This window comes from Cucurbita pepo, chromosome LG14 (assembly GCF_002806865.2).
Source record: "Cucurbita pepo subsp. pepo cultivar mu-cu-16 chromosome LG14, ASM280686v2, whole genome shotgun sequence".
Classification (NCBI taxonomy): Eukaryota; Viridiplantae; Streptophyta; class Magnoliopsida; order Cucurbitales; family Cucurbitaceae; genus Cucurbita; species Cucurbita pepo.
The window spans coordinates 3,599,059-3,621,236 of NC_036651.1; the positions used below are offsets into that span (position 1 = coordinate 3,599,059).

Sequence of the window (22,178 nt, forward strand, 5' to 3'; positions counted from 1 at the left end):
GGGGGGGGGGAGGGGCTTGGGGAACCATATAAAATTTTGTTTCAGATTTGAAAAGTACATAGAATTTAGTTGAAACTCCCCGAAATCCTTGAGTTTACAGAAGGACCTCAAATTGGAACAACCAATAAAGAATCACAGTTACCAATTATAGTGCCAAGTAGAAGCAAAAAGTTCAGCTGTTTCTCCAATTTTCTCCCAATCTCTATTCTCTGTATTTATCATTAAATTTCTCTGATTTCTACCTAACCAAATGTCTCAAAGCATAGCCTTGACTACAATGGTCCATGGAAACTTTGGGTCTCCACAGATGGACCGATTGACCTAGTGGTCAATAAGGATCGTTATAAATAATAAATGGTTCAGATTGAATAAGTTCAAGTCATGGTAGCCACTCACCTAGGATTAAATTTCTTCTAACCTGCAGCAGGCAGCTGCCATCTTCCTCCCAGCATTTGCTCACAGCAAAGTTCTTTGATATCGTGTTACTTGACTTTTATGCTATATAAGTTTGGAACATGTTGCATTGCCTTATCGCAGTTAATATTTATGTTCTTCTAGGAGAACTTTGCAAGACCTTTCAATGTTCTATCCAATAACTCCTGTTGGAAATCATTCAAATATGTTTTGTCTTATATTTCAGATATGCTCACAATCTTTTTGATAATGGGAGCTATGAGGAGGCGATGGAACATTTTTTGGCATCTCAAGTGGATGTAACCTATGTGCTTCCCTTTTATCCTTCAATTGCCCTTCCGAAGACTACTTTGATTACTGAAACAGAGAAATTGATGGATATGACTTTGGATGATCCTCATCTTTCCGGAGGTTCTTCAGGTTTTTCAGATGAAATGGAGTCACCTCCACACCAACTACTGGAATCTGATGGGAACGCGTCATTGGAATCAAAAAAAGTTAACCATAATACTCTCATGGCTCTAATTAAGTTCTTGCAGAAGAAAAGGCACAATATTATCGAAAAAGCCACTGCTGAAGGGACAGAAGAGGTAGTTTTAGATGCTGTTGGAGACCGGTATAAGAAATCTTATAAGGTGAAGTCCTGCTATATTTGTTTCTTTTTGTATGTCGTGTTTTGTCTGTTTATTTATTTTTTCTGACAGTGACACCATGTTCTGGGTATGAGTTTTGATCGTGAAAGATTCCATTTTCTTACTCCTGTAAAGTGATCAAGATTCCTGTAAATTATCTTTGGTCTGCAGGGACGAGGGAATATCCCCATCAGCTCTGGTGCCAGGGAGATGGCAGCAATACTGGATACTGCGCTACTTCAAGCTCTGCTTTGTACTGGACAATCATTTGCGGCTTTGGAATTATTAAAAGGCCTGAATTACTGTGACGTCAAAATATGTGAAGAGATCCTTCAGAAAAATAAACATTATTCCGCACTGTTAGAGCTGTACCGATGCAATTCCATGCATCGTGAAGCTCTAAAACTTTTGCATCAATTAGTAGAAGAATCAAAAACCAGTGAGTCTCAAACTGAACTTACCCAAAAGTTCAAACCCGAAATGATCATTGACTATCTTAAGGTAAGTTTTCACAACCGCTTAAAGAAGACAGCTTAAGATGGACTTTTGTGTGTTCAATGCATGATATCCATATTTTGATCTTGCTCTAGTCTCAGAAGCTCTAGAATTTAATAATTCTATAGTTTTGACACAATTTTCATGCAGACAATTTGTGGAACTGATCCCATGCTGGTCTTGGAATTCTCGATGACCGTTCTTGAAAGCTGTCCCACGCAAACTATTGAGCTCTTTCTTTCAGGAAATATTCCTGCAGATTTGGTCAATTCCTATTTGAAGCAACATGCTCCTAACTTGCAGGCCACATATTTGGAACTTATGCTCGCAATGAACGAGAGTTCGATTTCTGGAAATCTCCAAAATGAAATGGTAAACACATATAGAGGCATAGAGCTGCTTACTGTTGATTGAAACCGATCATGGTAGCCTTTCATTAATTCCAAATGATAATGATCGTCAAAATTACTTCGTGCAGCTTCAAATATATCTTTCAGAAGTTCTCGACTGGTATGCCGATTTAAGTGCTCAACATAAATGGGATGAAAAAACTTACTCCCCCACAAGAAAGAAGTTGTTGTCTGCTTTGGAGACAATCTCAGGGTATCATCCAGAGATTCTATTAAAACGTCTTCCTCCCGATGCATTATCTGAAGAACGAGCAATTTTATTGGGGAAGATGAACCAGCATGAGCTTGCCTTATCTCTCTATGTTCACAAGGTACCTATAACTGGTTGAACCCGATTTGAAACGTACACTTTCTCTTTGTTTCATTTAGCAACAGTTGCAAATTCTGTTATCTACGATATGTTTTATACGAATTCAAAACAATGAGGTAATTTTCTTCGTTTCTTCTAGATCCACGCTCCTGAGTTGGCACTGTCCTATTGCGATCGGGTTTATGAATCTGTAGCTAACCAGCAATCAACAAAATCTTCTGGCAATATATACCTTACTCTTCTACAAATATACCTCAACCCCCGCAGAACAACAAAATATTTTGAGAAGAGAATTACTAACTTAACATCCCTTCAAAATATGGGTACTCCAAAACTTGGGTCAGGTCCTTCATCCAGAGTTAAAGGAAGCCGTGCATCTAAGAAAATTGCTGCAATAGAAGGTGCAGAAGACGCGAAAATTAGCCTTAGTAACACTGAGAGTAGCAGGAGCGACGGCGACACAGATGAAATTGGTGAAGAAGGAAGCTCTTCAATTATGCTTGATGAAGCTATGGATCTGTTGAGCCAAAGGTGGGACAGAATTAATGGAGCGCAGGCACTCAAACTTCTACCGAAGGAGACAAAGTTACAGGTACTCATTCTATCATTAGACATCTTAAAAAAATATTAAATAGAAAAAGTCTTAGGGCTCTAATGAACTTTTAAAATTTTTTATTTTCGAATTCACAAAAGGGCGAGGGAATCAAACTTCAATTACATGTTTTATGTTACTTTAGCTATGCTTATGTTGACAATAATAATAGTAAACTTATAAATTGAAAATTTTCATATATTAATTTATTTTTCAAAACTTCATACAAAAATTTTGATAATCTGAATTAATTGAATAGTAAGTTTGTAATTGATTGAAACTAAAAGAAGGTCGAAGAGAGATCCAAATTTTCTCTCCTTGAATTTCTTCTTTAATTCTAAATGCAGAACTTGCTTCAATTTCTTGGACCGCTTTTAAGGAAATCTAGTGAGGCGTACAGGAACTCTTCAGTGATAAAGAGTTTGCGGCAAAGTGAAAACTTGCAGGTATGCACCAAAGAATTGCCATTGCACATAATTCTAAGCTCCTGGTATCTTCGTCGTACTTCTACCTTTTGATATCAGTTCGTCGCTGTTTTAGCTTGTATCCCTCAAATTTGAACCTCTAACCTTTTGGTCGAGCATACAACGCCTAAAACATTGAATCCAGCTGCCTGCACTTATGTTTCCTAGGAAGGTACCTTGTGCAAATCCTCCGCCTCTTCCAACCCCAGTCTGTTGCTGGTTTTCTCAAACTTGTTCACCTTTCCTGACTTCTTTCTTCAACCAAATCATTCTTCTGTTCCATGTTGACTACTCGATCACGCCTTCCTTTCCCCGGCTGGTTCAGTGATGATGATCTGCCTACAATAACGAATTTGAAACCATGCCCCCAATGATCATCCATGTACGAGTCTATTACTCATTTACACTAAAACCACAACTATGTGACACGAAATTATTGTGAGCATCAGCCAAGCTAAATCGAGATTCTTCCTCACAACTCGTAGCTTGTTGTGCTTTCTGAGTTCTCTTCATCCTCACACAAGTGAGACTGAATAAAGAATCCGGGGTTTCTAACATAATATCATATTGTTTCATTATTGTCTCATATCCGATCCATTCTTACGATGCTTCATATGAAACTATAATATCATATATGGTAATTTTGATGTGGAATGAAATTGTATGGAACAGGTGAGAGACGAACTCTACAACCAAAGGAAATCTTCAACAAAAATAACCAGTGATAGCATGTGCTCCCTTTGCAAGAAGAAAATAGGGACGAGCGTCTTCGCAGTCTATCCAAACGGGAAAACGCTCGTGCACTTCGTCTGCTTTAGAGACTCACAGAACATGAAGGCTGTGTCCAAGGGTTCACCCATAAGGAGGCGTACATGATCTGATCTCAATGTCTGGCTTCCCCTTTTAGCTATCAAACCCAAAAAAATGGAGTCTCGGCTATTCATGACAAGGGAACTACCGCTGGTGTGTGGAATACTTGGAAAGTGGCATGGAGAGTGCTTATTTGTGCTATTCATGGGATTGGCTTTTTGGGTGTATTTATTTCTTTTCAATTGGGTGAAATATGTGAGGTTTGTATTTATATGAGGCTTTATGATTTCTGCCTATTGTATGTATATCTATTTTGTTGTAAAATATTTGAAGTACAGCATGAATGAAAGAGTAAAATATTTGTTTTAGTAGATAACGTTTGTTTTACCTCGTTACGTATCGTTGTCAACTTCACGATTTAAAACGTCTCTTAGAGAGATATTTTCATACTTTTACAAGAATGTTTAGTTCCCTTCTCCAACCAATGTGGGATCTCACAATCCACTCCCTTAGGTGTCTAGTGTTCTCGTTGGCACACCGTCTGGTGTCTCGTTTTGATACCATTTATAACAGTTTAAGCACACTGCTAGCAGATATTGTCCGCTTTAGCTCGTTACGTATTGTCGTCAGTTTCACGATTTTAAAACGCGTTTCATACCCTTATAAGGAATGATTCATTTCCCTCTCCAATCCATATGGGATCTCACACGTCTAGTCTAAAATCCGTCAAATTGCAAGAAAACAATGGTAGAGGCACATGTTGGTTTATTTTTGTTCTGCAAAGGCCATCGATTACATAAAAGAAAGCTTCTTTCCCTTTTCTCCCCACGGAAAAGATTCTTTCTGCCAGTCCCAATGGTAGAAAAAATGCCAATAATTCCTTGGTATTGCTACATTCCATTTCTTATCTAAAAGGTCAACTTTCACGAAAGCAACTTGATAACCCACATGATTCGTTGATTCCCGCTCTTACTCATAATCACAACTTATAATAATGTATTTCTATGAAAAAAAACAACTCGAGTTTACGAGGGGTTACATCTTATTCACTTGGCTAATCCTGAGCCATAAACTTTTCAACTCATGACTTATTTTATTCGAACCAAAAATTGTTTAGTTAAATCTAACTCAAGTTACTTTAACTTTAACTTTGGTTAATTTTTATCTAAGCTCAGCTCGAAAGTCCGTAAACGATCTTTTTCGATACTATAAGACAAATGACATTTTAACCGTCAATAAAATTTTTGATTAATTTATTAGTCTTTTAATATTTTTTTACTAAACCACAATGAATTCTCGATTAATTTATTTTTTATATTTAAAAGTGAATTAATCCATCACTTAGATTTTTTTTTAAAGTGAGGTTTGACAAAGGACTACACTCGACATAACATTAAAAGGGAGGGTTGTTGACGGCAAGACAAGAAAACACCCGACTTTCACATGTCTCATTCTTTCTAGAATCGTCTTCATCGTTTCAACTCACTTATCTAGATGAGAGCAAGTGATTGAGTTATACTTTTCAAACTTGCGATGTGACCAATTTGAGGTGGGCCTCGATGTTCTTCTTCTTTTATGGATACACAGTGATCTTTCACAATGTCCATCTATCACATTGTCGATTTGATCGAAACTTATCCTTAATCGCAACTCCTTTCAATTTGATTAACTTTTCAACACTCGTGTCGTTTTGTGCTCTATTATGAATTCAACATAGTAAGATAATTTTTCGTTATCCATATATCGAAAACATCTTATATCTTTAAATCTAACTATGACAACCAACGTTGATGCATCTTTATATCCCTCGATCACGAGGGCTTCGATGTTAAATTTGTAAGCTTTCTTTCTTCTATTGCTCGTCTTCCTCTATTTTCTCTATTTATTTAAAATGAATTACGACGCTTCATTTATTTCTTTAAAAAAATGATATTGGTTCAATATATATATACACACGTATATATATACACACACATAATATATAAATATATATATATATATATATATATATATATATATATATATATATATATATATATATATATATATATATATATATTTATATTTATATATTTTGGAAGTTTAACAAGTTGGCAGCATAGTCTTTTCTGTCCTAGTCCAGTAGCCCTGTCGTGAGCACGTTCTTGTTTTATTTTTTTTGTCCCCATTTTTTAACCGTACAAAATATTCAATAATTTTACCTACCTCTTATATTTTAAGAAGTTTTCATAAAATATTATTGAATAATTTTTTGTTCAAATAAAATTAATAAAAAATGAATGCACCTATTATAATAAAAAAAAAAAATTATTTAGTTAAATAATTTTAATAATATCTTTTAAAATAAAATAAATGATGATAATAATATTTTTTTAATCCTTGTCGAAACCTAAGAAGTTACCCACACAACTTCAACATCAGTTGCCACGTCATTTTTTATCATTTATTTTAATCATAAAAGGGCTCTTTAGTGCTTATTTTTACAAACACTTTATTTAAAATATTGTATTTTATTTTTATTTCTTAGAATAAATGTGGTGTGTAGGCAAACACGTCATTATAAACAACTAAAATAATTATTAAAAAAAAAAAAAAAAAAAAAAAANTTTCGGTCACGTCAGCAAACTCTGTCAAGTCTTGTCATTTCCGTTTTTACAATTGTCAAGGTGAATTGACCGATTTACCCTTCTCGTATTTCATCGCGTGTCACAAATCTTTACCGCTGTAACTCAATTATTGGTATGAAATGACGTGTAAACGTAAATAATAATAGAATAATAATTCTTTTTAGTTATTTATGGAATGAATTATTAAACATAATAATAGGAACTAGATGAGGTCAGATGATTTTAGATATTTATTTAATCTTCTTTTTACACGTATTTTATTTTTTATTTTTATTGATTATTGCTCTTATTTCAATTAGTTAGTTATTTTTGTATTAAATAAATTATCAAAATTAAAAAGATATTAATTAATATCGAATAATAATTAAAATAAAAGTGATAATTATTGGGATATCTTATAATATAATTCTAATATTACTAAATACAAATTTAGTTGAATAAAGTGAAATTCAAACTCGTGCTTCACGCCATGACTTCACCACTCGAGCGAAGTTCTCGAACGACGACCCACCTTCCGCCGTGGACTTCTCCGCACTCCGTTGAAGTTCCTTAGCCTTTGCTCTAATGGCTTTCCCTTCTTCATCCTCCTCCGCCATTATCTTCCTCACCATCGCTGCAATCTCCTCCCTTCCGATCACCGCCTTCGTCGGCAGCTCCTTTGGTCGGACGGCCACCCGCACCTCTTCCGCCAGCATCGTGGCGTTCATCCGCTGCTCCGCATATAACGGCCACACAACCATTGGAACTCCGTTCGTAATCCCTTCCAACGCTGAGTTCCATCCGCCGTGCGTGAAAAAACCCCCCACCGCCGGACTCCCCAACACCGCCGTCTGATCCGCCCACATCGACACCACAAACCCCACCTCCGACGTCCGCTCCAAAAACCCATCTGGCAGAAACTTCGCCTCTGATTGGTCCTCACTCCCGTCGCCGGTCGTGAAAAACGTCGCGTCCGATCTTACCTGTAAAATTAAATGTTGGATTATTATTAGTTTATTTTTAAATTAAAAAATAAAATTAAAAATTAAAGAAATGATTACCTTTGGGGCGCGTACCACCCAAACGAATCTCTGCCCGCTCATTTCCAATCCGTGAGCCACTTCCGTCATTTGCTCAGACGACAGCGTTCCACCACTCCCAAACGACACGTATATAACTGACTCACCGGGTTGCTTACTCAGCCAATTGAACAGCTCACTCGAACCGCCTTTCTTCCCACCGGTCTGCCGTACGATCGGTCCAATAGAATAAACCGGCGACTTCATAATACGGCCCAACAAATTCCGATCTCTGAAAGATGCAAGCGTGCGACCTTGCAAATCATCCCACGTGTTAACCAAAACGCCGTCGCTCGATGGTATCTCCATCCCGATTTTGACGTATTCGAAATACTGTGATTCGGTCCGGTCCAAAAGCGGGTCGATAACGTCGCAAGGTCGAACCGGTTCGCATCCAGGGATATGGAGCGGTTCATTCTGGTCCACGTACTGACCGGTGATTTGCTTATCGAGAACCGGGAGGCAGATGGTTAAGGCTAAGAACCATGCGTTAGAGGCGACGAAGACGTATTTGGCCATGTGGAACTCGTCGGCGACAGCGAACGACTCGGTGGCGAAGATGTCGGCGATGAGGACGGAGGGGAGAGTGGTAAGAGCGGAGACGGCGGAGCGGAGAGCCGGGACGTGGCGACGCATGGTGATGCAGAGGCGACCGACGACAGTGGAGTCAGTGACGTCGGACATGTCAGCGGGAGGAAGTTCAATGACAGTGAAGAGACCGGCAGCTTGAGCGGCGGCGATGACTTTGTTTTCGACGGAGGAGGAGCGGGAAGGGACGATGAAAACGGTGACGGAGAGGTGGTGGCGCATGGAGAGGCGCGTGGCGAGCTCCAGAGAGGGGAAGAGATGGCCCATTCCAGGGCTAGAAACAAGAGCGACATGAGGTTGGGATTCCATGGCGAGCTGAAGAAGGTGAAGACAGTAAGTGCAGAAACTAACAGGCTATGGCTGAGACTTCGTTCACTCATGAATATGAATATATATAGAATTTACAAATTTTTTATTTATTTATTTATTTATTTATAGAATTTTGTATTTTGGAAATATTTATAAAAATTAATATTAAAATATAATTGGCTCAAAAAACCATGCTATTAACAATCAAATTCATAAAAATATTTAGAACTTTTTAAAGTTTTAAAATATTTTTAATATCAACAATTTTTTATTAAAAAACTACCAACAAGAAAACTTTTGGGTTTTATTTAAATTTATTAATTTAAATAAAATAAAATTTTAAGATATTCAAAATTAAGAGTTTTTATTTTTTATTTTTTTATTTTTTATGGAACTGAAATAAGATTCAATTTGACAAAGAATAGTGAGGGTGGTAGGTAGGAGAGTGGGGAGGCATGTGGGCCCACAATTTTCCTACTCTGCTCACAGAACAAAATTTACTGCGCATTTTTTACCATTTTCCTCCTCTATTTTTAATTATTAAAACTGTAAATATAAATAAATACGGCGGTCGATCTGCTATTTTATGGTCGTTTCATAGCTTTCACACCCATTTCTATTGTTGAATTCAAATCATAAAGTAATGTTAGGTTAAAATTTTTTTTTTGTTCAGAATCTGGGTTAAATTTTTTAACGAAGTCAACCATTTTTAAGTCGGGTCAAACTCGACTCTAATTTGTTTTTTAAAATATTAACAATATTTATCAATTATAATTAATATAGATGATGAATTATGATCGGTAAATATTTGACATTTAAATGGTACGATATTTTAGTTATTAATGTAATATAAATCAATATACTTCTTTTTATAATTAAAAATAAATAAATAAGCAAAATTAAATTGCTCGAGTTAGTAACCAACCAACCCTAAATTTAGGGTTTGTCCAAAAAAATATTATAAAATAAAATAAATAAATAAATCAATCAACCCATTTGACGGAACTTTATTATTTATTTTATGTTTTTAAATTTATATTTGTTTATTCTTTTTTCTAAGAAATATTTAATTTTTTTTATAGCAAAAATGGGTTTCTTAACTTTCTTTTTTCAAAACCAACTTTTATTTTTTAAATATTAAGAAAAAATGGTAACAAAATATATATATATATATATATATATATGAAAAGAAGTATTTATAAATTTAATTTTGAAAAAATAAAAATGAAATAACTATCAAAATGGAGAAATGAAAAAATGGGCATTTTTTTAATACATAATGTGGTTGGTAGAGATTTTTTTTTAGTTAGGTCTCGTGAGAAAGGAAATGCGAGATATGTTTCACATGGGGCGGAGAGAGAATGTGACGAGACAATGAATCAAATAAAGCTAAAGTTTTTAAATTATCGAGCAAAAGAAGAGGTTTTTGTTCATATACTAAAGATAATAACGTTTTTTAAATTTAAAGGATAAACAAATTTGAAAAATTCACCAAGTTTTAAGACTATTTTAAAATAAAATTATTTAAAAAATTTATCTAAAATTAAAAATAAATATATTTTAATTGTTTTTAAAGTTCGAGATAATTGAGAACAGAATAATAGAAGATATGAGAATAAAAAGTGTAGAAAGATATCTTATAATTAAAAATATTTTAAATGAATCTAATTTTAAAAGTTTGTTAAAGATATTTAATAATAAATTATAGTTTACATGTATATTATATTTGATGTTTTATTATAAGTCAAATATTATATATTTGTCTTATTGCCATAGGTATCTTTTATTATTATTTCCATATCATTGTAATTTATTTGATTATAAATAAGATAACTTTCACGCCATTTAGGTAGGGAATTAATCAAACATTCAGAAAAGTTATATTTATTTTTAAAATATAAAAACTAAATTTATTAGATAAAAATAAATAAATATCTGACGCTCATAATAAAAACTCCAAAATTCAAAAGAAAATAAATATTTTAGTTGAGAAAGTACTCTATTAGAAAGTTGGCCGCACATTTTTTTTAATTTTTGGTCCCACGTGTCAACCGGGTGTTGGCTCCCGAATTTCTGGTATTTATTAAAATACAAAATATTAAACAAAATAATATTTCCTAAAAATTTGTAATTTAAGCGATTGAAAAGGCGGTCAGCATATAGGACAAAAGCTGGGCAGTGGCATTTTCATAATTACGTAGCAAAGTACTCGATGCACGTGGATGAAGTCATAAAGCTTTTGGCCACCACCAGTCAGGTTGACTTCCAATTCTCTTGAACGGCTGGGATTGCGTCTGAGGGAGATCTGAGTGCCAAATAAATATTACCGCAATAAAACAAAATTATTTCAACTTGAAATTCATAAATTAAAAATAAAATTATTTTTCAATTTACAATAATATCATATATATATATATATATAAGCTAACTTATTTAAAAATTGAACGCTTTATTTAATAATTTTAATACAAAATTTAAAAAAATAAAAGTTTTTTTTTGTACTTCTAACTTATTATTTGGTCACCGAGAGCCACTCATAATTATTGGTCGTGTTTTAATATATATTCTTTCATAGAAGTAAAGATGTTCACGATAATCTTAGAAAAGCCTTCTAAGAAACGTCCATAAGGTAGGTGGGGATAGAGAAGTTTTTTCTGTCCCCACCCCGCTACCTATTTCATTTCTCATTCTCACTAAAATTTTCATTTTTTTTTTTTTTTTTTTTTTATTGATTAANATAAATTTTTTTAATATAATATTTATTTAAAAGATCCTAATAAATCAATATATTTATTAAATAAAAGTTAGTAGAGTGGTGAGATCCCACCTTAGCTAAATTATTTATAAATACCATCCAATCGTGTGGGCTCGAATGGGCCCGATATGCTGTTGGGCTGGGTGTGGGGATCCGACTTGGGTGGGTCAGGGCATGGAATAAAATAATATTAATATTTTGACTATAACGACTGTGTTCATATTTAAGTCCACTAATCACTAACTAAAGAAACTAAAAATAACTAAAATAATAAAAATAATTAAAAAATAAAAAATAAAAAAATTTGAAAAAAAGTCTACAAAGTAAGCATGGAATTTTCAAATACTTTTAATAACTTTAATTAATAAAGATAAGAATATAAAAAGTGAAGAATATGAAATATTTTCTCATTTATTTTATTTTCTTTAATATATTTTTATTTTACTTAGAAACATCAACCGTTAGATTTTGCCTATTTATTTTTAGTTAGTCCCCTTTATTTATATATAATACATTATTAATTAAATACATGAAAAATATAAAATGAGGACTTTTGAATTTTTTTTTTTTTTTTTTTTTTTTTTTTTTTAAAAAATATTCAAATGAGAATATTTATCATTTTTAATTTGATAAAATAATGTTTTAAAAATAACCTTAATTAAGTGGCGCGTACAAGTGATAAAATTATTGAAAATTTAATATACAAAAATAATTTGCAATATTTTAATGCACTTTTATTGGCGTTATTTATTTGGCTAAAAGTATTAAACGTTTAATTTTATATGTAGTAAATTAATTACAAAATATAATTAATTTGAAGACAAAAAAATGTTGAGACACTGTGTAACTCTGTCGGTTAAAAATAATAATAATAATAAATAAATAAATAAATTGAGAAAATTTGAAATAATTTGGATTTGAAGCTGTAGACGTCCCGCCTATTTGCAGCTGGAAGGGAACAACCATTGGCGTTGATCTTACGCTCAAAAAAATTCCCAATTTCAAAACCCTAATTTTTCTCTCTCTTATCCTCTCGATCTTTCTCCCTCTACAATTCGCAATTTCTAATCCGAATCCTTCGCTTTTAAACCCTTTTTCTCCTTCTTCTTCGCACTCTCTTTCGTTTTGCAGTTGAGGTCCGAACACAATGAGGAAAGGTACTAAGAGGAAGACAACGCAGAAGGAAGAGGATAAACCTGCGGAACCTAAACCTGTGGAACCATCTCGCTCCAAGCGGACAAAGGTCCCCAAACCCGAATCCGAACCCCAGTACTTTGAGGACAAGCGCAACTTGGTAATGTACATTCTACATGATTTTTTTTTTGTTTTGTTGCTGTTATGTCTCTGATTTTCAGTCTCTTTTGAGTCTTGCGCTAGTTTTGATTGTTATCTCGTGGGATTTCTTTTCATTTCTTGTCTGAGTCTTGAATTCCCACTGTCATGGATTATTGAGCAGGGAAGAACATTGGGCTGTGCCTTGATACAGAGGCAATTTTTGTTGTTGTGTGGTTGGTTTCATTTGTTCTTCTGGGTTCCTTAAATTAGTGTAAGAAAGTATGCTGACATTACCAGCTGCAATCTATTTTGCTCCGTTATTTATTAGCTTGAACTTGTAAATGAAGCTTGTTTATGGTAATTTTGACATTTCCTTCATTGGGGCTCGTATGAGGTTTGCCAATTGGCATTTTGATTTACAAATAATAATTATTGAATGCAGGAAGATCTTTGGAAAGCAGCATTTCCTGTTGGGACAGAGGTCTGGCATAAACTAAAGTGCTTGTTTCTTTTTATCTGAAGTATTATTGTTCTGTTGCTTATACATTTACATGTTATTTAATTTCAGTGGGATCAATTGGATACCGTTTATCAGTTCAACTGGAATTTCTCAAATCTAGAAGTGAGTTTGAAAATCTTGGTGTTTTTTTAAAATTTTTTTTATATTGGACGTGAATTTATTTGAAAGGGCGATGTAACATTTGCAATTATTGTCAGGATGCATTTGAAGAGGGAGGAAAGTTGTATGGCGAGAAGGTTTACCTATTTGGTTGTACAGAGCGTAAGTAGCTTAACTAAGAATCTTATTTTATATTACATATACAATACAAGAAAATCTTATTAAGGTCAAGTTTTCTTTCAGTTTACCCTTTTTTTGTAGTCTACTTATGATAATTCCTATTTGTGCAGCTCAATTGGTTCCTTTCAAGGGAGAAAATAAAGTTATATGCATACCTGTTGTGGTGGCTGTAAGTCATTATATTTCTATTAATTTTTGTTTTTGCATTCTGTTGTATCAAGCTATAGTTTCTATTAGTAGCCATGTTAATTGACCGACCACCGTATAACTAATACCTGATTGAAAGAAGTTATCGACTAGTTAGTACCTTTCTTATTTGTTAACGTCCACCGAATTAGCATGGGATTTAATTCCTACGGCTTTTGGGTTTTATGGTTCTACAGGTTGCATCTCCTTTCCCACCTTCTGATAAAATTGGCATCAACTCTGTTCAAAGAGAGGCTGAAGAGATAGTTCCCATGAAACAGATGAAAATGGACTGGGTTCCTTATATTCCCTTGGACCAAAGGTACTAATTTGTGATTTTTTTTTTCTTAGCATCCTTTAGATTGTAACTCAAGTTTTATAATTGACCATTCAATTTAATTCTTCTTCAGAGGTAGTCAAGTTGATAAGTTGAAATCTCAAATATTCATCCTCAGTTGCACTCAGAGAAGGTACAAACATGAATGACTTTCCACATCCATTTGGTATTCACTCACAATTTCAATAAATTTTTTTATTGCTACCCTTTGATTGTTCTTATTCATAAACGGATTGATCGTTTCTGCAGAGCTGGTTTGAAGCATTTGAAAATAGATCGTGTCAAGAAATTTGAGTATTGCTTACCCTGTAAGTTCTTCGAACAATATGGTAGTTAACTTTATGATTGATAATTTATTGGATGAACTATCCTCTTGAGAGGAAAACAGATCTTTAGCTGTAGTTTTGTGAAAGTTCCACATTGGTCGGGGAGGAGAACGAAACACCCTTGATAAGGGTGTGGAAACCTTCCCTAGTAGACGCGTTTTAAAGCCTTGAGGGGAAGTCCGAAAGGGAAAGCTCAAAGAGGACAATATCTGCTAGCGGTGGGCTTGGGCCGTTACAAGTTTCCTCACACAAATTTTCAATTTTGTTGATTTTTATTGACATCTAGATCATCCAACTAATGGTTATCAATGAAGTCTATACATGTTTGTCATATCTCATACTTACATTTTTCTGGCAGATTTCTACCATCCCTTTAAGGAAGATGAAGTTGAACAAAGCACTGAGGTTCCAATTATCTTCCCAATCGACCCAAAGCCAGTAAGCTTTTAATTCTCACTGTTCCAAGGCTCATGAATGCATAGTGTGTGGGGAAGAAACTAATTGAGCATTCTTATACACAATCTGAAATTTATGTCACATTTTCGGATTTTGATGCCAATTTGGATTAGGATGATCATGCAGGGGAACTGCAAATCTAAATGTACGTTTCAATTTTTGGTTATCTGCAGGTTTTCTGTGAGTTTGATTGGGAATTAGATGAACTCGAGGTAAAGAAAATTTTCTTTTTAAGGAAAATTTTTCCCTAAGAGTTTTATCTTTATGCTCTGTTTTCACGTATCTTCAGGAATTCACGGATAGGTTGATTGAGGAGGAAGAATTACCGGAAAGTCAAAAGGATGCCTTCAAGGTAATAGTTTGTCAAGTGTTGTAGACATGTTACTGTTATTCATATAAGGCTTACCTGATGAGGGTTCTCTCAATTATTTAGGATTTTGTGAAGGAGAAAGTTAGAGAGGCCAAGAAAGCTAATAGATTGGTAAACATTTTAACTCATATTATGATGATTTTCTTGGTAAAAGGTAACCATTGCGAACAGATCTTATTCGATGTTCTTTCAGGCTAGGGAAGCACGGAAAAAAGCCATTGAGGAAATGAGCAAAGAAACTAAGGAAGCGTTTGAGAAGATGAAATTTTATAAGTTTTACCCTGTACAAACACCTGATACGCCCGATATATCCAACGTTAAGGTATGTTAACTCTGGTTTAATCCTCTTGGCCGATGACGAGCGAAAAATGTTTGATCTTGAACTGTATTTTTTTGATAAACATCGTTCTTATTTATCAACAAGGGGTACGAACTACGAACTATATGGCCTATAGGAAGATTAGAGAGCTTCCCATCTCTTCCCAAGCCAAACTGATGGAAGAGGACCAAAAGCCTACTCCTTTTCAGCTGACATTCTCTAAATACTCTCCCTAGCTCATGCATCTTGTTTCCAATACTCAGCAGGTTTGATTGAACCAGTCCTTTCCCTTGCCCGGATGTTCTCTTTTTTCAGTCTTGGAAAGGTGATCCGTCGAAGACGGGAGCCCTTCAACATGTTTATGAAAACTTCCTACTTATTAAAGAAAGGGGGTTCGACCACTATTTTGTATAGGGTTGACTCTCACAGCTATAAATTCTTTGAGACAGGAAGAGTTGGAAGTTCAAAACCACTTTTTGCTTTGCTCCTTCGCGACTTACCCTTCTTCCACTCTGTCTTCGTCTTCTCCTTGGTTAGAATTCTAAATCTAAAGAATAAGATAGGCTATAGCTATGAATTCGGTACCTCTTAACTAGTTATCCTAGTACTTGGCCACCTACTCATTTGAGCTTATTATACACATTTACAATCAAGCATGGGTTGGCCTATAAGTGTCTGCAAATAATTAATGACTCAAAAGCGATAGACTTAAAGCCATGGCGATCACCTACTTAGGAGTTTTCGTATGTAGTTGTTTTGCAACTAGGTTACCCGAACACTCGAAAATATTAATAAACATAAATATATCGATCTTCAAAGTATTTTCAAGGACCAGAAATCTGTAAACGTTTAGATTTAAAAACCGTAACCAGTAATTTTCTTCTCACATGATCTTGCCTGCATTTTCTCCGATGCCCTCCAATATTTTGTTTTCTTGGCTTTCCAGGCTCCATTTATAAATAGGTATTATGGAAAGGCTCATGAAGTCCTGTGATCTGATACCATATCTGGCACGAGATAGAAAATCGATACAAAGCTCCTTTCGGGTCCAGATTTTGCCCAATATTTGAAGGTACTCTTTCTTCTTATATGCCAAACTGGTGACTCGGATGACGTTTCGACTTGTTTCATTGATCTAACAGGACCTAAAACAGTAGTAGTAGCCACCAAAATCTTTAGATATAGACTGACTGTTGTACTATTTAGGATCATGCTTTCATTCTCTATTCTACATTTCTTCTTTCCGTTAGCAAAGAGAAGGGCTTAGAACCTCACTTACTCCCAATAGGAATATCTTGGTGTAATCTTGCTAATTATTCCATCACATCATTTTTTGTGTAACCATAGTTTGAGTTCTTCCCCCTCCGGGAACAAATTCTGTTGATGTTCACTGCCATGGGCAAATGCCAATACACGTTTGACAGTTTTTGGAGGATATATATATATATATATATATATTATTTCCATTTGTCAAATAGTTCATTCTTCTGATAATCTATTGAGTAGATGAACTTCATTGCTATTGTTCAACGTAGGACTCGGTTAATTAGAACGAAAAGTAACTTCATTGCTAATTTAACTGTTTTTGGCAATTCGAACATAACTTAGTAGATAAACTATCCATTCACACCATTAGAGGGTTATAAAATAGTGATTCTTCTGTGTGGTAATTATAATCTCGTAGCCAATACACTAAGTCAATCCTGGTTTTCTTACCGAAGTAAATGGAGCAATGATCTATATGGGTCGGGTTGGAAACATCTTTTAGACCGCTCTTAAATTTTGAGTGTCTTAGCTCAATTCAACCCAACCCTCTATTTTCAAGTTAGGTTGTTTTTTTTTTTTTTTTTTTTTTTTTTTTTTTTTTAAAAAAAAAAAAAAAAAAAAAAAAAAAAAATTTTAAAAAAAATCTATTTATCTACCATATATTTTATAATAATTGAAATTTCATAAAGTTTAAATATCAAATGTTTATAAATCACATGTATATCGGTTACAAACATTAAATTTCTTAATCTTTTCAGAAGCAAGGTAGTCGATGTAACTTGGGTTTGAACTGAATTTTTTATTTTTCAAAAGTTCAACCCAGTCAAAATTGAAAAGAAAAAAATCTTGCTCATCCTAATCTTTATAGTTTGGGTCGGATAGTCTGAGTTGTTTAGGTTATTTGGGTCGGGTCGGATAGTCTGAGTTTAGGATATCACGTCTATGAGCACCCATCCTAATCTCTATAGTTTGGGTCGGAAGGTCTATGAGCACCCATCCTAATCTCTATAGTTTGGGTCGGATAGTCTGAGTTGTTTAGGTTATCAGGTCTATAAGCACTCCTAAAACGAGTAAGAACCTCTATATTTTAATTAGTTAAATAATAAGTATAAAGAGATAGAGATTAGAGAATATTTTCAAAATGGGAAAGTGGTCAAACCACGATTAAGGGGTAGTTAGTATTGTTTTTTTTAATTTTATTTTTCGTGAGAGTTCATGGACCTCTCCAAGAATTTAAATGTGATTATAATTAAGTCAAAAAGCATAATATATTAAAGTATTAATTCTAGATTCCCATCACTTTTATTACCCAAAAGAAAAGAAAAACCCTAAAATCATAATATTTCTATCTCTGATAAATTTGTAATATGTTTTAGACTATGATAATTTCTCCTTAATTGCAATCAGAAAATTTGATTAATTCCCTTAATTTACTTTCTTTTTTAGCTGTTGTTCATGTGAGCCGCCATAGCTGGAGCTCCATTTTCAGGGACTCCACTCATATTTACCCCTCAAACTTTCCCCAAATCCAACGCCATCGATTATATTCAAACTCTTATGATTCCCCAGTGAATAAAACCCAGAATTTAAATTCTGAAAATCCATCACCGAATTCGCCGATTTCCCACCGATTATCTGTTCCACGGCGGCGGTGGCGGCGGCGGCGGATTTCGTCGGTGACGGGGAGGGATCGTCCTGTCTGGCTAAAGAATGTTTCTCCTCCTCTGTTTCTCTGTATTTGTTGAGATAAATCTTCAAAGGGCCGACGTAATTTTCGAATCCCAAAGTGGTCATAGCCCACAGCAAATCGTCGCCGTTGATCGTCTTCCGTTTTTCCCTTTGACACTTATCGGAGGCCTCGCCGGTGATGAAGCTGATGAACTCCGACACGCATTCCTGGACGGTCTCTTTAGCTTCTTTTGAGATTTTGGCGTTGGCAGGAAGGGATTTTTTCATGATTCGGCTCACGTTTGCGATCGGAAGAAACCTGTCCTGTTCTTTAGTGGTGCTGTCGGATATGTTGTCGGAGGTTGGGCTGCCGACGGGGCTGACGGTGGTTGTGAGGTTTCGCTTGTGCATCGCGGATGGGTTTGGCCGGAAACTGAAGGCGGAGCGGGGTTGGGGAGGATTCCGGTGGAAATTGGTGGTGGAGAAAAGTGGGTCTGCGGAGGGGATTTTAAAGGCGAAGGGGGAAACGGAGGAGAAATTAAATTAAGAGGAAAGACGGTTTGATTTTGACAGAAAAAAGGGAAAGAGAGATAAAAAGGAAGCAAGTGATGGGAAAATGGAAGAGCTGTGGAGTGATATTTATAGGTTAATGCTTACCCTTCTAACTCTANTGATTAGAATAATTTCAAAGAATGGTCTTCCAAGAGGTGGAATCTTGGTAATTATAAGGAACCTATATATGTTTTTTTAATTCACTTTTTATATATATCAATTTGAACATAGCTCAATGACTAAAGACATCAATACCAGATCTTTTCATAAATAATCAACTCGTGTATTAAATTTCAAATTTTATACTTGAGTTCGATCCATTTTAATTTTTATACTCCCAAAATTTTTAAATTTGTTTTTATCCGTCTTAAATTTAATATTTATTGTTAATTATTTAGTTTATATAAAATCCTTATATTGAAAATACACGTGATAACAATTTTTTTTTCCATAAAAATTATTATTTAATTTTTTTTGTAAAGTATGTCGAGTAAAATAAAATGAAATTCAAAATAATATTTTTTTATTATCGATTAATTTCGTAAACTTGAATAATGATATCTATTTAATCTTTTAACATTTTAAAAATATTAATAAGACACTGAAAATTACACTATCATATCTTCCGGCGTCCATGAATTTGATAAATTTAATATTTTTCTTATTTTCTTAGTACATGAAGTAAACATCTCGAAAGCTAAAGACTAGGAAACGAGGACCCTAGAACTAGGATGAGTGGTCCTTGGTTGAGCGAGACGTTTTAAATATTCAACAAATTTTGTTTGTTCTCCTCGATCCGTCTCTTTACCATTTTAATTACTCGAGCTCTTGTTTATTCTATTGAACTAAATACGTAGAACATACTCATTATTTATTTATTTATTTATTTTAAAAGTAGATTAAAAAAATATATTTGGAGTGAAAAATTAATGGGTATTAAAAAAAGAGTGTACGTGTTAATCGTGTACTTTGGGAGACAATGGGATATTTTGGAAAGCCTTTTGGTTCAGTAATTATTATATAAATTGGAGTGGAAATGGAAATGGCATCGTATAATCGCCTTTGTACGGTCCAAAAAAGGAGGATACAAATTAAAGAACTCCCCACACTCACCCAATTGCATGTGCTTATTTATTTATTTATTTATTTAATTATTTAATTATAAAAAAAATTAAAAATATTAGGAATCACTGATTTTGATAATGATATTGTCTACTTTCAGCATAAGTTCTTATCATTTTGGTTTTAGTTTCCTCAAAAGATCTCGTACCAATGAAGATAGTCAGTATTGAACTCAAACGCGTTTTAAAGTTGTGAAGTCGACAGTGATACGTAATTGGCCAATGTGGACAATATATGCTAGCGGTGTACTTGGACTATTATGTTTGAGGCTCATAACTTTTTTATTCGGCACTTGAGAAGTCTATTAATATTACTAAGTTAAGATAAGGGCATGAGTCTAATATCATATGTAATTATAACTTAGCGATAATTAACACGTACTCTTTTAATTAACGATAAATATTCAAATCTCGAGATCTTGTATTAAAAATTTAATTTTTGTTTATAAATATAAAAATGTATTTAAATGGGTAAACTAATGTGTAACGACCCAGATCCACGGCTAGCAGATATTGTCCTCCTTGGGCTTCCCCTCAAAAATGGTGATTTGTTCTCCTCCCCAACCAATGTGGGACATCACAATCCACCCCTCCTCGGGGCCTAGCGTCCTCGCTGGCACTATTTCCTTCCTCCCCTCCCCAACCAATGTGGGACATCACAATCTACCCCTCTTCGGGGCCCAACGTCCTCGCTGGCACTCTTTCCTTCCTCTAATCGATGTGGGACCACCCCCAAATCCACCCCCTTTTGGGGCCCAACGTCCTTACTGGCACACCGCCTCGTGTCTACCCCCCTTCGGGGAACAGCGAGAAGGCTGGCACATCGTCCGGTGTCTGGCTCTGATATCATTTGTAACAACTCAGATCCACGGCTAGCAGATATTGTCCTTTTCGGGCTTCCCTTCAAGGCTTTAAAACGCGTCTACTAGGGGAAGGTTTCCATACCCTTATAAATGGTGATTTGTTCTCCTCCCAGCCAATGTGAGACATCACACAATGTTTTTTTTTAATAATATGTTGTAACATATTTTTTAAAAATAAAGTTACATGAGAAAATGAATGGGTTGTCTCGTGAATGAAGCATACAAACTATAAGTTTGAAAAACATCATTGAATACTTTTGTACTTGTTTATTCTCTTCTATATATTCTTAATATATTCTTGATATTTCAATTAATCAAATTATTACATCTCATCCGTATCTAATTTCTTCAAACCGTTCAAGTTCATCGCTAATAAATGTTATCCACTTTAGTCCATTACGTACCATTGTCAACTTCACGGGTTTAAAACGTGTCTACTAAGAAAAGATTTCCACACCCTTGTAAGTGTTTTGTTCCCCTCTCCAATCAATGTGAGATCTCACAATTCACTCCCTTAGGAGCCTGCGTCCTTGACACATCGCTCGGCGTCTAGTTCTGATACCATTTTGTAACGGCCCAAGTTCACCGATAACACATATTGTTTGTTTTGGCCCATTACGTATCGTTGTCCCGCTCTGATCTCAAGGTTTTACTTGAAAAATAACTTTTTAAAATTATTGAAATTTATTATAGATTTTAACATTTATAATATATTTATTAGAAAATAGATGGAATATATAATATATATTTTTAAAAAAACCAAGAAAGTCTGATATAAATGAAAAGTCACTAAATTAATGGTGGGCGTTTTATTTATTAAAAAAAACAAAGAAAAATCTAATATATATTAATTGATCCTCGGATAAAAATTCCGTCTATTAATATTTTTTAAAAAATATATATTTATAAAAGGCAAAATTCGAGTATAGAAAAATTTGGCCAACTATCGGTTATGTGCCTATAATTATGATAGTACGATGATAAAGTCATTTATGATTAGTCTACATATGCATTTCAGTTGGTATAAGCACGAGGACGCTCCCTCATGTTTATAATTATGTATGCATCACAACACGTTATGATGTACTATGTTGAGTCCCATGGACCGACCGAAAATGTCAGATGTCGTGACGATGCTCGAAGGAGACGGCTTGACTGAGCGTTGGGAGGAATGGA

General features: G+C 34.4%; 3 protein-coding genes and 1 pseudogene across 4 annotated transcripts in view; 2 read left to right on the forward strand and 2 right to left on the reverse strand.

The window, feature by feature from the left end:
- The window catches only part of LOC111809679 (vam6/Vps39-like protein), an 11,407-nt gene extending 6,909 nt beyond the window's left edge, over positions 1-4,498 (forward strand). For both annotated transcript variants that reach the window (XM_023696059.1, XM_023696060.1), the window contains 7 exons: positions 641-1,049; positions 1,218-1,547; positions 1,692-1,913; positions 2,020-2,262; positions 2,401-2,853; positions 3,201-3,299; positions 3,990-4,498. In XM_023696059.1, the coding sequence (XP_023551827.1) occupies positions 641-1,049; positions 1,218-1,547; positions 1,692-1,913; positions 2,020-2,262; positions 2,401-2,853; positions 3,201-3,299; positions 3,990-4,193 (1,960 nt within the window). In that variant the 3' untranslated portion in view covers positions 4,194-4,498. The remainder of the gene's footprint in view (positions 1-640; positions 1,050-1,217; positions 1,548-1,691; positions 1,914-2,019; positions 2,263-2,400; positions 2,854-3,200; positions 3,300-3,989) is intronic.
- Positions 4,499-7,118: 2,620 nt separating this feature from the next.
- LOC111809680 (anthocyanidin 3-O-glucosyltransferase 5-like) lies at positions 7,119-8,771 on the reverse strand. The gene is made up of 2 exons (XM_023696061.1): positions 7,795-8,771; positions 7,119-7,716 (listed from the first exon to the last, which is right to left on the reverse strand). Exons 1-2 carry the CDS (start codon positions 8,707-8,709, stop codon positions 7,204-7,206), a joined length of 1,428 nt encoding a protein of 475 aa, XP_023551829.1. The 5' UTR covers positions 8,710-8,771; the 3' UTR covers positions 7,119-7,203.
- A 3,625-nt stretch (positions 8,772-12,396) lies between these two features.
- On the forward strand, positions 12,397-16,967 carry LOC111809681 (protein HEAT INTOLERANT 4-like). The gene is made up of 14 exons (XM_023696062.1): positions 12,397-12,758; positions 13,182-13,220; positions 13,308-13,361; positions 13,457-13,520; positions 13,649-13,707; positions 13,922-14,046; positions 14,135-14,194; positions 14,311-14,369; positions 14,746-14,825; positions 15,017-15,055; positions 15,133-15,195; positions 15,277-15,324; positions 15,407-15,535; positions 16,479-16,967. The coding sequence occupies exons 1-14, from the start codon at positions 12,612-12,614 to the stop codon at positions 16,524-16,526; spliced, it is 1,014 nt and encodes a 337-aa protein (XP_023551830.1). The 5' UTR covers positions 12,397-12,611; the 3' UTR covers positions 16,527-16,967.
- Positions 16,968-18,078: 1,111 nt separating this feature from the next.
- Positions 18,079-19,010, reverse strand: LOC111809682 (annotated as a pseudogene).
- Between the last annotated feature and the right edge of the window lie 3,168 nt (positions 19,011-22,178).

Bases quoted from the DNA above. Each gene is read 5' to 3' on its own strand.
- LOC111809681 (XM_023696062.1), top strand. From the start codon at position 12,612: ATGAGGAAAGGTACTAAGAGGAAGACAACGCAGAAGGAAGAGGATAAA. The intron at 14,195-14,310 runs GTACAAACATGA...TCGTTTCTGCAG, and splicing joins CTCAGTTGCACTCAGAGAAG to AGCTGGTTTGAAGCATTTGA. The intron at 15,196-15,276 runs GTAATAGTTTGT...TCAATTATTTAG, and splicing joins GTCAAAAGGATGCCTTCAAG to GATTTTGTGAAGGAGAAAGT.
- LOC111809680 (XM_023696061.1), bottom strand. From the start codon at position 8,709: ATGGAATCCCAACCTCATGTCGCTCTTGTTTCTAGCCCTGGAATGGGC. The intron at 7,717-7,794 runs GTAATCATTTCT...TTAATTTTACAG, and splicing joins GGGTGGTACGCGCCCCAAAG to GTAAGATCGGACGCGACGTT.